The 16,734-nt window shown below is 38.3% G+C and overlaps 1 protein-coding gene across 3 annotated transcripts; it reads right to left on the reverse strand.

The window, feature by feature from the left end:
- Positions 1 to 16,259, reverse strand: rasef (RAS and EF-hand domain containing). 3 transcript variants are annotated; one of them, XM_026321679.1, is made up of 18 exons: positions 15,964 to 16,259; positions 14,533 to 14,862; positions 11,419 to 11,565; positions 10,893 to 10,983; positions 9,638 to 9,733; positions 8,494 to 8,571; positions 8,203 to 8,318; positions 7,029 to 7,097; positions 6,808 to 6,874; positions 6,629 to 6,717; positions 5,200 to 5,497; positions 4,446 to 4,586; positions 3,880 to 4,024; positions 3,479 to 3,560; positions 3,269 to 3,383; positions 2,658 to 2,765; positions 2,363 to 2,439; positions 1 to 1,639 (listed from the first exon to the last, which is right to left on the reverse strand). In XM_026321679.1, exons 1-18 carry the CDS (start codon positions 16,257 to 16,259, stop codon positions 1,537 to 1,539), a joined length of 2,448 nt encoding a protein of 815 aa, XP_026177464.1. In that variant the 3' UTR covers positions 1 to 1,536. The 3 variants fall into 3 exon arrangements, with proteins under 3 accessions (XP_026177464.1, XP_026177465.1, XP_033181268.1); XM_026321680.1 differs by lacking the exon at positions 4,446 to 4,586 and having other exon boundaries at positions 15,964 to 16,061; XM_033325377.1 differs by lacking the exons at positions 6,629 to 6,717; positions 6,808 to 6,874 and having other exon boundaries at positions 15,964 to 16,061.
- Between the last annotated feature and the right edge of the window lie 475 nt (positions 16,260 to 16,734).

Below are 16,734 nucleotides of genomic sequence, written 5' to 3' on the forward strand. Positions count from 1 at the left end.
AACAGTTTCTCTGATTTATGTACATGTATATAGAAACTGAAATCTGCAGAGTCAGGTACTTGACAACATAAAAACAGGACAGTGATTCATGTGGCATATGTTATGACCCAGTCTTAAAGGGTTCCGTATGTTTTAAATGAACCAGTCTGTATGAAGTAGCATCCAAACACAGTTAAAGGCAGAAACTGACACACTGAAAACTTGCCTTAATACAGAAGGGTTCAAATGAAAAACATAATGTACACTTATTGTTTAGGCTGGTTAGAAAAAATGTATTTTGTATTCATGCTAAATATTATTTGTATGGAAATTCAATTAATGGACACAGTCTAGAATTCCAAAGTGGAGGTGTTTCAGACACAGGGATTTCATTTGAATCATACTGACGCTTTCAGCAGGCTGATCACAGGAATACTCAAAAACATCTGTAGAGACAATATACCATATGTACAGTGTTGCAGTCATGTACTGTATCTGAACAATAAAAATAAAGGGTCCTCTTCCTGCTGCCTATTATCTTTTGTGCTTACTTAAATTTCATTACTCATTCATCCGTCCCTCTCTACCACTACCACTCCTGCAGTAGGCCTACCTGGAGCCAATCCCAGGTGACACTGGGTGCAAGGTAGAGTACACCCTGACAGACTGCCTGTCTATCTCTGAATTCATTACTCAGATAAAAAAAAAACAACAAAAAAAAAACATTACAGTGGTTATTAAAAGCACTCATGCATGTTTCAACTGATATGTTCAACTCCAAAAAAATAAATTTTAGCTTAAAATCATTCTCACTGGGAAGGCAAATGAAAAGAAATGTAACACTGTGGGTAATATAATAAAGATGGTCAGCTGTGCTGATGAACTGTCATTTCAAACCTGCATTTACATGAATAATTACAGAGCTTAGAAGTAATAAGTGTCACAGTTTATAACCAGATAAGCATCTATTCTTATAGCATCTAGTCTTCTTACCAAAACCTCATCCTAAAACAACTATCTTCTCTATCACATACATTTATTCGTCTGTATCACACACACTCTGTTATCACTTTAAAAACATGCTCATTGACTTGGCTTCACTTTCAAAATCTTCACACATTTTACTGAACTTTCACACCTGCCTTTCTCTTTCATGAGCTGCTTGGAGCATTTTCACATCACGGCAGTACAAATCTGGGCAGATTTTACAAATCATCTTAGATGTAGAAGGAACTCCAAATGTGTGTGATAGCATTATAAAAAAAACTAACATAGCAAGAAACTTTACACTGACAGTCATTCATGGTATAAGGAACAGTAAGGGTTTAAGCTGTATCTGAAGCTCAGTACATAATTTTAAAATAATTTTCAGAAACAAAAATTCATAACTGATGTGAAGTTATGGAAATTTTACTTGTTTGCTCGTTGAATCCAGATGTTGAATTGTTTTCATATTTACACTGACGATTTGATCCCATTGCCATACCTCTGCAGAGATTATGTCTCTATTATGAGTTTTTCAAGCTGGATGCAGAGCTCCTGCTCTCATGGATTTGATCAGGTACAGCAGGAAAAGTTTGGTTTATTCCTGGGAGCATCCAGGCTGGGCAGTGACTGATTGTGATTTTTATCATTAAATGCAGCCTGCTTTTTTACCTGCCTGGGGGGTGGAGACGAAAGAAACAGGTGGGCAAAGACAGGGGGAAGAAAGAAAAAAGTGTTATTTTATGGTGGTTTGGCATCAATCACATAATCTTATTATAGTTATAGTAACAGGAACATATTCAGGAGATTGTAAACATGTTTTTTTAAACTTTCTTTTTCTTTTTTCTTTTAGGTTTCTGTTCCACACAGACAAAACCTCTTACAACTTCCAGCAGACACTTACATTTGAGACTCAATTGAACCCTTGTTTGTTTCCCTTTGCAGCAAATGTTTCCGCAACTAATTTCACTTTAAACCAACTAATTTTACTTTTAAACACCAGAGGGCAGCAATGATTAACAAGGTGGGCCAGATTTCTTTCTGGTATAATTGAAATTGTAAAAAAATAAAAATAAAAAAATAAATAAATAAAATCACCTCTTATTTCCCTCAGTTTTTTGTATCTTTGCATTTTAGTACTGGACCATTCTCTCTGTAGACATTTTACCTTGTCATAACAGCAAATTGATGTAATGTCTGACTTATTTCATCTTAACAATGTTAGATTTTAGTGTACCACTAATACATGCCAGTAGGTTTGCAATTACAACAGCTTTGCGAAAGGTAAACAGAATATAGTCATTAATAATGATTTATTAATTACACCCATCACCTAATGATACAGATTTGTAAAGATGAAAACTTCCACTGCTCTTTTCGTTGTTTCGTATTGTCTCACCTGGCCAGGTGTAACACAGCCTCCAGGATGTTGGAGCCATCTTTGGCACTAGTTTCACAGAACAGAGTGTTGTACGTCTGTTGGGTAAATACAATTTAATTTAATAATTAATTCTTTTTTACTGCTAGTCATAACTACGCCAAACAAAGAGGTAAGGATGATAACCTGGATTTATATTTGGATGAAACAAGAATCACAGTTAGGTGTAGATGTGTAGCAGGCGTATCAGGCATTCAGACTTATGTAGTGATTAAAATGTTCTCGCAAGTACAGTAAGATGTGCGGGTGTCCTTACCATGGCCAGTTTTTCTCCATAGCTGGTAGAAACACTGTTAACTGCTTCTTGTCTAAGATCACACTTATTGCCCACGAGCATGATGGGAATATCTTCCTGGGACACATCCTGCCATGAAAAACAGGAACAAATGAAATGGAAAACTAAACCCTGAAGGATACACCTAACACTACATACTAACATGCTAACTAAAATAAACTATTAAGGAGCTGCATTATTGGTTTGACATTAAGCACCACAGTGTGTATATAATGCATTATATCAGCCAACACATGACAGAAAGTGCCACATACTTCATGCATGAATAGTCATATAAATTTCAACATGCCCACAGTGCAACAGAAGAACACAATCTGTACATGCTTTACATCCAGCACTTACATATCAGCTGCATGTAAAAAGAGAGAAACAAGCACTTGGTTTGAATGTCAAATGAACATGTGCTTATAATACCTTACTGTATAATTACACAATTGCTGCCATGTAAATTTCCATAAAAAAAGGGGGATGAATTTCACCTTCCCTCTATTCTGCAGAAGTCTTGAGCTCTTTTTACTACTTTCTATAATATAAGCAGTATCAGTCAGTAGTAGAGAAGAGCTGTGTGTTACCTCAATCATGTCCACCCACTCTCTAACATTAAGGAAACTCCTTTCACAGGTGACATCGTACAGCAGCAACACTCCATCCGCTCGGCGGAAATATGATTTTGCGATGCTGCGAAACCTGAGATGAGGGGAAGAACATATTTGACCTTTATTAAAGAAAAGCAATCAATCAAAAGACAATATCACACCACACACTCCCACAGGAATACACACCTCTCCTGGCCTGCTGTGTCCCATAGTTGTAGTAAAACGGGCTCTCCATCCACAATTAGTGTCTTCATCTGGAAATCCACTCCTGAACACCACAAAGACCAAACCAACATGTTAAACTACTAAGCTGGTAAACAAAAGGCAGTAGGCACAGATTACATGGTGATATTATGTAGTCATTGCCCTAATGATGGTACCTGATTAGTTTAACATGATATTTACAGTATTTTATTTACGTCACCATATCCAGAAATCTATCACTCAGCTTCTTCTAAGCATCGATTTTTAATGTTTCCTTTAAAATCTCAAAATTGTTTTGGTGTAAATTGTCAGAATGAGAAAATAAAAAAAACGTATGTTAACTAAAGCTTAACAAAGACTTATCTTCAGTTTTTCCAACCCACCCAGAGTAGTGCTGGAGTTTAATTTGAACTCATTCTTGCAGAGGCGAAGCAGGAAGCTGGATTTTCCCACAGCAGCATCTCCAGCCAAAACAATCCTATAAGCCTTGTCTGAAGTCATGTAGCCTAAGTCGACGCTGTCCTTCTTCTGGAAAGGATACAGAAAGAGAAGTTTAATACACTTTGTTCTCATCTTATAAGTGTTGGAGCTAAAAAAGTTAAATGTGTCTTGGAGGATATTTTTCTAGTCTGCATCATAGTCCAGAAATCCTAAAATGTATTTGCATCTCACTGCTGGGATTCATGTTCAGATTCACCAAAACCTGGTCATTAGATTTCAAAACACAGGTTGGGACTTTTGACCTGATAGTGGCACTAGATAATATGCATCAATTACAGCATTTCATTGACAATTTGATCATTTTGAAAGATTTAACAGATAGATCAGTGACAATCAATGGCATTTTGCTCTTATTTCAACATCTTTTAAACAAAACATCTTTTAAACAAAAAAATATTCTCAGCCGTGCATCAGGTCCCCTCTTTCTTTTCGTCTACCTCTCCCTTACCTGAACACTGATGGCACTGAGGGCTTTTCGTGTTGTTGGGGCTGGGGGTGGGGTGACAGTAATAGATTCAGACGGCTTCCACTCCAGTACTGAGCTGCTGTCCGACCCAAACGCTGATTCACCATCTTGTGTCTCTGCCAGCTGTGATGTACACACACAGTAGCAAAATTCGCAAGTTACCACTATGGCTTCTTCACAACACGAGCACCATCCAATATTGCTCAGAACATGAGTTTTTGAAAACTCAAAACTATTGTCCTGCTACATAAAACATGGAAGATCTAATATTTAAGGTTACATTTTTTACCACAAATGTACCTTAAGTGGCTCCACAATCTGTACATCATACCATGCCCCCTGTCATTAAACCCACTGTGTCTCATCTGATTCCAAAGCATTTTATTTTCCCAATACTTTTGGGAGACTGCAAATTCTTTTCAAAACAGCTCTTTACTCTTAGTTTTGGTGGGGTAATGACCACAAAAAAGATTATTTATCTGTCTGTTGTCTGTTTTCCACCACTTTGGTCCAGGCTGAAATATCTCATACTACTATTGTTCTGCAGTATGAAATATTTTACAGATTTCCATGGTCCCCAGAGGAGACTTCTGAAGCCCCTGACTTTTCATTTAGTGCCACCATCAGGTCCTAATTTCAATCTATCCAGTACTTTGCTTTAGCTGTACTTTTTAGTGGTAAGTAACAAATTTGTATTTCTACCTTGTCTGTGTACTTGACTTTCTTATAGTCTCACCTCAGCGTCAGAGTTTTCTCCCATCATGCTATCATTGTTGTCATCCTCCCCTTTCTGTCTGTCCCTCTCTTCGTCTTCCTCTTCTTCATGACCTTTGACCTCCTGCTCTGAGTCATAGCCCCCATGTGAGCCTCTGAGCGTCGACAGGCCGCTGTCCATGTAGATCTCGGGCAGACTGTCCACCTCACACTCACTGCTGTGCCTGCGCCTCAGGCCTGGGTCACACATGGCCAAGGCCAGGGTGTCACAGCTGGGGCCACGGCTGTACAGAGAGTAATCGTCCATACGGTGGCAAAACCTAAGAATGAAACAGAACCAACTCGATCATTTGTGTATTTAATACTGATTCACCCAAATTACAAAAATCACATTTTTATACTTACCCAGTAGTTTTGATTTAATTTGTCCAGGCTTTAAGAAAACTGTCTTTGAGATCTCTGTCTACAGAAGTGAACAAGTTGGAAACTATTTTTTCGGTAGAATGTAGTTCTTATAAAATCGATTTTATGCTATTCTTTTATATTTCCATAGTATATATAGTTTATACTAATAGTTATTTTAATATTAATACTGACTGAAGTAGCATCTGCATACACTGTCTAAAAGAAATGCTATTTCTTAAATCTGTTTTTCTATTTTGTGATTTGTTTTCTATAAAACATATTATTTTGCCACGGACTGTATGTATACATATATGTTATTTGTTATACAGTATATTATTTCTTGATGTTTTTCTATATGTTTATATGTTTTATCTACTACAAAAAACACTGTAAAATTTCTATTACACAAAACATACAGCATCATGTACTACAACTTTACTTCAGTGAAAGACTATCATCTTTTATAACAAAGCTTACAGGCAGAATTCATTCTCACACACTCTGGTTCATTTACCCCTTGACTTTAAATCCTAATCTATGGTAAGTGGGCCACCGTACATCCTATGACAACAAAACATTTCCCCTAGACACTACAGAATAATGTAGCTTAACTTGTCAACACATCAGCTTTGACAGGACCTTAAATAAATATCTCACTGCACAGTCAACATTTACTTTAGTACTGCATGAAAACACAGTCATGTGTTCTAGGAAGAGAAAAAAACCCCTTCAACTCCAAGCAGAGCATGATTTGAAGCATGATTAGAAGGCTGTGTCATTGTGTACTCAAGTACTGCTCTACAGATGCAAATGGCTCAAACCTGATAAACCTGGTCTGAAATAAAACCCCTGAAGCTCCTAGTTCATTATCCTAAAAACCTGACTGTTGTTGATGCAATTGAAAATCATATCTTATCTCAAATACATGAATTAAAAATGAATTAAGTGTATCTGTGTCAGTACATTAGTTATATACTATATATGTTATATTACATACCAGTAACATAGTGACACCCTTAACTATCTACACTCTATGTAGGTCTTACCTCTCCATTAATGCATATGGTGATGTGTAGCAGATGCTTCTACTTCTGCTTCTGTTCTTTATTTCACCAGGTGACCCACTGTTACTCGACTGTAACACACGACAATGAAAAATAAATTTCTAACCATTTAAAAATGGAATTAGTTTAGAGTATTTTTTCAATTAACTGTGTAGCTTTACCCTTGTGAGCCTCTCCAGAGCAGCTCTCAGACCATCATTGCTGTCATGGAGCTTCCTGTTGGCTACTCTAACCACACACACATACACAAACGCACACAAATAACCATTGTGTTTTATTATTGAGCAGATTTTTTTAATTAAGCGATTTCCTGAGTACAATAACATCTCTCTCCACCTCTAGCAGAAAACCTCAACAATGTGCAAGATACTGTCGGACTTACTGCAGCATCTCGATCTGACTCTCCAGGACGTCTCGCTCATCAGTGAAATGTTTCATGAGTTCCTCATCTCTGCAACATACACATTTATAAACACAGATCTTAAATTTGAATATAAATATGCACTCGAAATCAACTGTAATCAACAAAAGTCAAAATATTTTTTAGTGTAAGATACAATACTTTTAGTGTCAGGTGTCACTTCACACTGACAGACTGTGGCACCCTAAATGTGTGTTTTAATCCTTGTTATCCAGTTAATTTTAGTAACCCTGACAACTGTTATTCCCTTGTTTCGTGTCCAGCAGTAGTTTCACCTTGATACTGAAAGACGTTACAACAGTTTTATGAATAACGCCAGACACACCCCAAACACGGAGAAACAGCAATGTCAACATGATGAGACAGTCTAAGCAGGTGGAGTATAATGCAGCTGGTGGCCCTGTTGCTCCTGTTTCTAAGTAACACTACTGAAGAAGTTATTGTGTGTGTGTGAAGTCGCTCCAGGATATCCTGTTTCAGCTGTGACAAAAGGAAAACATCCCCTGGGAACAAAAGGGTCAGAAGGGGCGGGTATCTGTCTCTCTGTCTGTCCCAGTCTCCCGGCAACAAAATTTTTCAGCTGAGGTCATTTGAAAAGGACCATGTTGATATACTTGATCCTTTGAAATCGAATGTATTTTTATTTACAAATCAAGTGTTAAATGTATGTATGTTGAAGCATAGAGCGTTCTATATGTGGTGGAGACCACAGTGCAAATATTTATTCTTCAAATTCAAGTTATTCCACAAATGAGGTGAAAACAGTTGAGAAACTCTACTTCATGTCAGCTGTAATTCTAGATATTGACTTTCAAAGGTTTCACTAAAAGCAACATGTGTGTTTTCATGTGTAGTGAGAGTGAGATGATGTGTAGTGTTATGTAGCAATCCCTTATCCTTGTCACTGTGAAGAATGAAAAACGTATTTACTAATGCATAATTAGTAGAGGCAGCTAATCTGGATAATATGCCGTGCTGAGTAACTGTACCATCAACAGCTAAAAACAAAGGCTGCAAAAAGGATTGAACATCAGTGCTGTGTGAGTTAAGATAAATTCAGTCCAATTACCTGAAATTGAATAGAAAATGCATATGAAGAAAGAAACAAAACCAAATGAAATTATTCTGAATTTACCGTTCAGAGTTGATGCTTTGATCAGTCAGCTCTGTCTTTAGCGAGTCCATCTCGCTCTGCAGACATGAAACATTGGTCTGAGATTTCAGCAGGTCTTGTTTTAATCGCTGGTTCTCCTGTAGAGAGAAAGAAAAGGGGTTTGGGGGCGGTTGTAAAGAGAAAGAGGGAAAATGGAAGATTATGAGTGAAGTGTGTGAAACCAGAAGCAGATGCATAGAGATGGAAGGACAAAATGCTCCTGACATGTTAAACTAAACTATTTGCAATGACAGGACGTAGATTGGGTCTCACCAGTGTCAGCTCGTTGATCTTCTTCTTTAAAGTCAAGCTCTCGTCTCTCACAGTGATGTTCTTGTACTTCTCTTCTATCTGATGGACAAGTTCACATATTTTGTGTTCAGGCCATTTGACTGTTCTTACAGATATCCAACAAATAAAACACTTAATTTACAAGAAAACGCCACTTGGCAGCATAAAAACCAGTGTAGGCCTTTTGTGTGTGCAGAGAACATGCAACCTCACTGTCACTACTAATCAGGCACATATGGAAATATGTATATACTGGTAAGTGCAGTTTTTGCATTTTTCCAGCTATTTGCAATTCTGTCCCTCCATCCATGTCTTAAAAACCACTTTTCCTGTAGAAGATGACGGAGGGCAGGAGCCAATCTCAGCTGACATTTAGAGTGAGGCGTGGCAGATCCTTGACTGGTCGCAAGTCTATTTTTGATTTCATGCTGATTTCATGATTTTTGAGCAATAATTATTTTGGAACAAATTAAAACTAAAAGTGTGCTATAACTATACTGGCAACTATTTTTATTGATTGTTTTAAGTTCTGTATATTTATAAGCACATTGATTTTAGGAGTCCCTGCCCCTGCTTCATCGACTCTGAATCGCTGTTGCCACAACAGCCACCAAATGTAAACAGAGCGGAGCTGAAACCACGTACATCACACTTGACCTAGAGACAGACATGTAGCAAAATTGAGCGACAAAATACTTTATGTTATAGTCCGTGACACACACTGTACATAAGCACAAGATGTGCTACTCTAGGTAGCTTTTACAGTTTTTCAGTAGTTTTAGTTCATTTTGAAATATTAAGAAATATGCTATTTCTGTTTGTGGTGTACAGGGTATGCAGATGATTCTTAGGTAAGAAATCATATATTTTGATGTCAGATTTATTACATATTTCATACATGAAGCACAAAAAAATAATGTTACCTTATTCACTTGAGGAAAATCTGTTATTTTTATCATTTACTTGACCCTGACTGCTGCCACTTGTGGTTGTAGTCTGACATTGATTCATTTGGGACAAATATACAACACTGAGCAGAGTCTAGACGCCCTGTGCAGGACTGAGCTACTACGTTGGTGGTGTGTTATAGTAAAAATGAGGGCAGTCAAGAAAGTAAAACATTTACCATCTGCATCTTCTGGATCTTACACTGCAGCTCACACATTTCAGTTTCATAATTTCTTCGTAACTCACTCAGAGCTGCCTCTGTTCGTTGCTTCTCCTAACACAAAGAACACAAAAACAGAAGTCAGATAATTAATTGTGCCGTGATATTATTTTATGAACGTGAGCGTAAATGTTTGCTCTCTCTGCAGCTATGTCACACATCAATCTGTGATATTTGAGGGCAAGTTTTAAACCATGTATGGAGGCTTCTGGGGAATCAAAGGTGCCATTTAGTTTCTAAAGAGATGTCAAAACAGACATAGAGGTGAGTGCCCTCAAATTTTGTGTGCTTTTCTTAGACAAAGTAAATAGCAGCACCTGATTTAGTTAAGTCAAGGCCTGCAATTACATAAGTCTGTACACACACACACCAGAACATACACTGTATGTTCTGGTGTGTGTCATAAGACAGAGTTTTATGTTTTTAAATAACTGGGTTTGAAAAGCTGTGAAAACCACTGGATCAGAGATAAAATGTTTTTTTAAAAAATCAGACAGCATGATCATTGATGTAGCAAGTAATAAGTACAGTTGGTTGTCAGGCGTTCTCAGTTTTCACTTTATGCCATGGAAAGCTAAATGTTGTTATCAAATCTTATCATGTTACACACCTCACTGTTTAATTTCTTTCACTTCAGTTTTCTGGAAACATGTTCCAACTTTCCATCGTCCAACTGTTGTTTCACAGCTGGAAATGTTTAAATGCAAAGTTTGCCATGGCAAAAAAAAGCAACTTTAATTCAAATATGGAAAATTGAATTATGATATTGCTATGTACTATATAAAAACCTTTTAAAATATTTTGACCTGAGAAAGACTCAACAAGCATAAGAAATATAGCAGAAGTGCATAAATTACTTCAAATACAAGTTTTTGCTCCATTTGCCCCTAATTTTACTTCTTTACTTTTGGTCTTATTGCACTGGAGATGAACCATTTTTAGTAGGTCTTTCAATCCCTGACTGACACAGATGACAACATCAACCTTTTGTAAACCTGACTGAATATATACAGTCTTTTTATTTTAAACTCTGGAGGCAAAAACCTTCTCCAGCAGCTCTTAATATCGGTTATCGGAGATGCACAGACCTATGAAATCCAGCTGATCAGAAGGCGTGTTTGACTCTGGATCAGTAATCTGATATTCAGTTGTGCATGTTTGTTTGACATTAGGGAAGAGCTGAACAAACACTCTATGTGTTTGTATGAAATACCTGTTCTCGCATTTTTTTCTCTGTGGCATGAATGCGTTGGTCCATCTCCTCCTCCATCTCACTGAGCTGCATTGATGCTTGGTCCTGTGCTCTGCAAATCAACAACAGGACAGTCTCACTGTACTGCAAAAACATCAGAGGGTTAAACATTGATGACTTTACAAAGACAGCTAAAGTTGAATTCCTCAAGTAGTTTGTTTCCTGATATTTGGACCAAGATATATACTTTTACAATCACAAAGCTTTCTGAAGTACATGTAACTGATCTTGTAACAACACCAAGTTCACAGGCAGCGGTATAAACGTCTTCTATCATTATAGACTTGTACGCTTTCACACAGTCTCTCTAGAGGAACTCTCTCTCATGTCTGTATTTTAAAGTGATAAAGAAGGAAACAACCAACTACTGTGGAACATAGTAATTAAACAATGAGGCTTAAAGTATCACAAACTATGCACATTTTTTTAACATGAATGTCAGATGAAAATCTTCAGGAACCTGTGAGCAGGTTTGGCTGTTTCTTACCGTCTGATTGCGAGGGCCAGGTTCTCCATCTCTGAGTTCTGCTGCTTGATCTCTTTGGTGAAGTTAAGGATGACATTCTCAAACTGAGATATTAGTCTGGGCTCAGTCAGACTGATGTTCTGGTACAATGTCACTGCTTGTTCAGGCCTAGAAGAAAATCAGACATCAGTTTTTCTACTGACATGTTTGCTGTCATCTTCCAAAAACAGCAAACAAAGTAAAACTGACTGACTGAATTTCTATCTACAGTAGTCATTATTTGAAGTTAAGAGGCTACAAGCTATAGGGTAACATTTGCATGACCAATAATACTGCACCACCACCAGCCACTGAAACAATCAGCTAAGTTCATTCTATTGGATCCACAAAGATGATTTATTCCCTTGATCCTGTTCTGATGTCAGACAGAATATTTTGTAATTCTCCAAATGAGATTTGAAACAGACAGTCACTTTTTATCCACACTCTGTTTCATTTTGGTTGCCCCATGCAGTTTGTTTTCATCATTCCCTGACAATCAAATAGCACAGAGCATATAAAGATGCGTCAATGAGAGATTTAACCTCAGTATGTGCAACATAATCGCATAGTTTATCCAATGTACGTAATTAGCGTTGTATAATCATAGAGTGTCCTGTGTTTGTCTTCTGACAGGGTGGACTGGTTGTAATCCTGAGCATATAGACACTGCTGCTGCAGCGTCAAACACTGTCACACACAAACTGATGATAACAAGCCACAGCAGAATAGCAAATGTAAGTCATAAACAGAAACAAACAGAAGCAGTTGTTAAGCGGCAGCTAACACGATTTAGAGCTGCTGAAAACATCGGTTTGCTCCCCCTCTAAAAACAAATGTAGGATAAAACTAAAAAGTGAAAGAGTGAAAAAAACTAAAAGTTGAAAGAATGAAAGAAATCCTGCCCATCTTAAGGGCCTTCAGTGCTGGAGTCCTTATTATTGTGGTCACCATCAGACTGTACTGGGACTGAATATTGCAAAACAAAATACACAACCAATTACATCATCCTCAGTTGTTTGAGTCTAAATGATTTGGCACTATTGTCTGTAGCTTATATGTAGGCAAAATATTTAATCTGCTTAAAAACAAACACGACTCTGAAGTGAGTTGTGAGTTAGTTTTCCAAGATTGTCATTTCCCAGCTGAATGCACTGAAGTCACTGAAGATAAGAGAGTTTATTTAGCAGATGCTATCACTGTGACGTTTATTGTCCTGATGCCACAGCAGCACAAGTCCTACACCAGGTCTGGGTTCACACACACATAGTAAAGATCCATCCTTCTAGTCTCTACACCAATTCAGGGATGCAGCGGGCTGGAGCCAAGCTGACACTGGGTGAGAGGTGGGGTACACCCTGGACATGTCACCCCTCTATCACAGGGCTGACACATAGAGGCAAACACACACACATGCACACACCTATGGGAAATTTAGAGTCACCAATTAGTCTAACCCTAAACTGCAGGAAACCAGACTATCCAGACAAAACCTACACAGCCATGGGGAGAACATGCAAACTCCACACAGAAAGGCCCCAGGTTCAAAAGGGATTCAAACCTGGAACCTACTTTCTGTGAGGCGACAGTAAAGAAAACCTATAAAAATGTATAATCAGGTACTGTCTCCTCAAAGAATACTATTTATGAATTAGCTACATACTTGACCAAATGTTAGGAAATGTAAATAGTTACTACTTGGAAGTCGAAAAATAAAAATCTGAATGAAATGATTTGAAAGATAAAATTCTAGTTAAATTATAGATTAGATCATTTATAAAGGGCTTAAACTGTCATCAGTCTTCCTCAGTAGGCCAAGCAGTGGTGTTACAGATAAAACTACATTTGCTAATACTCATAGGCTACAGGCCTAGATTATGCTTAAATGCCAAAATAGTCTCAATTCATTCTGCATGGACTTTATCTCCAAATATCCCAAATGTACGGTGAGACAACTCCATAAAACAACTGTGTTTTATAAATTCTCTTAATTTCAGTTAAAGGTAGGACCAGTAGACAGAAACCTGTAAGAAATGACTTTTTTCACCCTCTGTGGTGAAACACTGGTCTTCAACACTCAGGAAAGCAAAGAAAGAGAGCTTTGACTGAAAACAATCCACTCTTTATCATTACAAGGGGTGAAAAATTGATCGATTATTATCACTTTCTGAGTTTTATTGGAATCATGTGATGTATTTTGTGACCCAAATTAAAAATCCTGAAATAGGAGAATTATTTGCTCATATCTGAGAGGGGAAAAAACAGAAATTATATTTTCCAAATGTCACTCAGCTAGTACAACATGTTCCCATTGAGTGAGCTGTTGTTATAAACAATGCAGCTTGGCTTCAATTGGTCCTACATGGGTACGATAAAGACGACAGATGTTGCAGGTAGAGGTGAAGAAGGTTAAATGAACAGGCAGGACATGGTTTCAGTAAAGAACAAACATCAAACTGAAGAAAACTAGACCACAACATCAAACAGCTGTTTCAGTAATAAAATGATTTTGAATTGTTCACAAAGATCCAAAACTGTGTCTAACTAATTATTTTCTTCACTGATCAATCAGTTTACCATTTTCTCAATTCATTATTTGGGGAAAAGGTGAAAAGAGCCCATCAATTTCCTGAAATTGTATTGTTTTGACTAATTATCAGACCAAAACCTAAATACATCCAGTTCACCATCATACAACAAACAGAAAATCCTCTTATTTAAGAAGTTAGGAAACAGTATCATTTGGCATTTATGCTTTCAAAAAAAGACACTTTCATCATCATTATTTTCATGTCATTTCTGGCTACATCTGACAGTGTGCAGTGAAATATCTGTAGTGTGTGCTGCGGCACTTAGAAACAAGTTTGACATTATCATCTCGACCCTTCTCTTGCTTTTAGAGTTACCTCTTGTAATGACAACCTATATAATTTGTGAATTTGCATATGGAGATCACAATGATCACTATCACTTTGATTATACACTGTGTTCACTGTTGAGCACATCCATATCACCGGAGGATTTCCATATTTTAAACCCCTTCCAACCAGCGGCACATGCTGCCTTTGCGCCCAACGGACAGGTGTGCGCCCTCACCTGGGGATGAACTTGGCCTGATCCCCGAGTCTGTTCTCGAAGTGCTCCCACGCGTTGGACACGTCTCCTATGTCAGAGGCCATGTCCCCTCCGTAGCGACCCTGGAAACCCACAATGAACTCCAGCAGGGTGACAGTTCCGTCCTTGTCTGTGTCCAGCCGGTTAAATATATGGTCCGCCTCGGCCGCGGACACCTGCAGCTCCGAGCAGATGGTGAGAAACTCTTTTCTCTCGATCCGCCCGGAGTTGTCCACGTCGTAGGTGCGAAACAGGTAGCGCAGCCGGTCCTGCTCCTCTGCGCTCATTCCCCTACAGGAGGGTTTCGGTCGGCTGGGCAAAAAAAAAAAAAAAACAACTTTTCAGTAAAGTAATATGAGCACCGAGACGAAGAAACAAAAACCCTCACAAAACTGCAAGCGACATTAGACAAAGTCAAACTATAACCCCAGACGCGTCCCGCTCTTATCCAAACATTTCGACGGCGGTTGTGCCTTTAGAAAAAAGAACGATCGAGTTAATCCATCTCAAACTGGGTTAAATGCTCGGACACTTCTCCTGCTCCTGTGTTATCTTCAAATCATTTCGCTAAATTGCAGCCTATAGATTGTTGGACAGGCAGGAAAGTGCTTGGTCCGCCTCAGTGACGCACCGGCCATCAATACCTGTGTGTGTGATGTATGTGAGAGGTGTGTTTGTTTTCACTTCTCTCTCTCTTTAACAATGCAGGTCTGGGCTTCAGGCCAAATGCAAGTGTTTTCTTTATGGGGGCGGCTGGAATAGCCTGTAATGGGTTGAATATATTTTAAAAACCAGAGAACCAGGCAAAACTGTGGAACCTGTAATGTGCAGGAGAAATTTTATCCTCAAGCAGCCACTAATTTAAACCTATTCATCATTTCCCCAGAATCTCTTTGTCTTCACCCTGTCATGGTTATCACTGTCACACCTTTGTTTTCAGCAGCTGTTAGCTCCAATCTGTATTACTGAATAATAACACAAATTTAGGAGTATACCATATATTATGTAATTACAACTTCACTGATATGTTAAACTTATCACAACTGGATTGTGAGACTGAGCCTCACGTTTAGGTAAAATAGCACCTTAAATCACCTGAATCTCTCTCCTGGTTTCTGGTAATTGTCATATGGTAAACACGGGGCCTTTGGGGCTCTGGCCAGTTGATGGATTTTCCTGGTTGGGTGCGAAAAGGTGACACAAACCAATATCTTGTAATCAGTTAAGGCTGCGTTCTGACCTGTGTGAAAAAAATGCAGATGAAAATGGTTCAACTTTTATTGCAAATCCCACCATAGACCCCAACCTGCAGGTCACATCTTATATTGCAGTGTGCAGAGTATATCCTGTACTCTACTGTGCTTTACACATACATGGATGCTGAAATGGCTCCTGTGACTTTTTATCTCTCACCTGGATGTGACCTGTTCCACAGTCAAGGGGTCCTCTGCTGCTTCAGCGTCATCCCTCTCCTCCTGGTGTTGCTCTTTCAAGCCGCTGATGAGTTCCTCTAAACTCACTGTGCCGGTCTCATCAGTTTCCAGGCAGTCAAATATGTCGTCTGCTTCTTGAGTCGGGCCATGGAGCTCCTCGCAAATGGTAGAATATTCATTTCTTTCAAACCGCCCTGTGTTATTCACATCATAGGTGTGAAAGAGCAAACTTATATGGCTTTGTTCTTCCTCATTCATGTCCTTTGCTGATGCCATAGTTCTGCTCTTAATGTCTTTAAGTTGACTTTAGAAAAAACAGGACAAGGTTGTTTTAAATTATGATGTAACCGCTTGAGTCAAGAGTGACACTTGTAGACAATATACAGCAGATAAAAGTACTAAAAACAGGCAGAGCTTAACAGCGAAGTCAAAACGTTACATTTAATATTTTTAATATTTACTTTGGATGAAAATCAGAGATGCTTTGAGGCCAGTTGTCATGTCAGAGTTGGTAAAAAACTTGACTCCATATCTGAAAAAACCAAAAAGTCGTTTCTGAAAAGAGTGCAGCCCTGGGAATAGTCGAGTAGTCTCAATCCTTCTGCTTTTATATCATCTCTCCTCCTCTAGCACATCCGTTTTAGGACAAAAACAAATTTGTGACCCTCAAAGATGGTGTCACAAATGTTGTTAAAGCCATGACCAGCATCAAAAAGTGGAACAATCCCTCTGGGCAAAACAAGAGGGAAAT

The sequence above is a fragment of the Mastacembelus armatus genome, chromosome 9 (genome assembly GCF_900324485.2).
Source record: "Mastacembelus armatus chromosome 9, fMasArm1.2, whole genome shotgun sequence".
Lineage (NCBI taxonomy): Eukaryota > Metazoa > Chordata > Actinopteri > Synbranchiformes > Mastacembelidae > Mastacembelus > Mastacembelus armatus.

Coding starts and splice junctions, on each gene's coding strand:
- rasef (XM_026321679.1), bottom strand. CDS start 16,259: ATGGCATCAGCAAAGGACATGAATGAGGAAGAACAAAGCCATATAAGT. Junction 9,734..10,892: donor AGAAAAAAATGCGAGAACAG/GTATTTCATACA, acceptor TCTTTGTGTTAG/GAGAAGCAACGAACAGAGGC. Junction 8,572..9,637: donor AGATCCAGAAGATGCAGATG/GTAAATGTTTTA, acceptor CTTGTCCATCAG/ATAGAAGAGAAGTACAAGAA.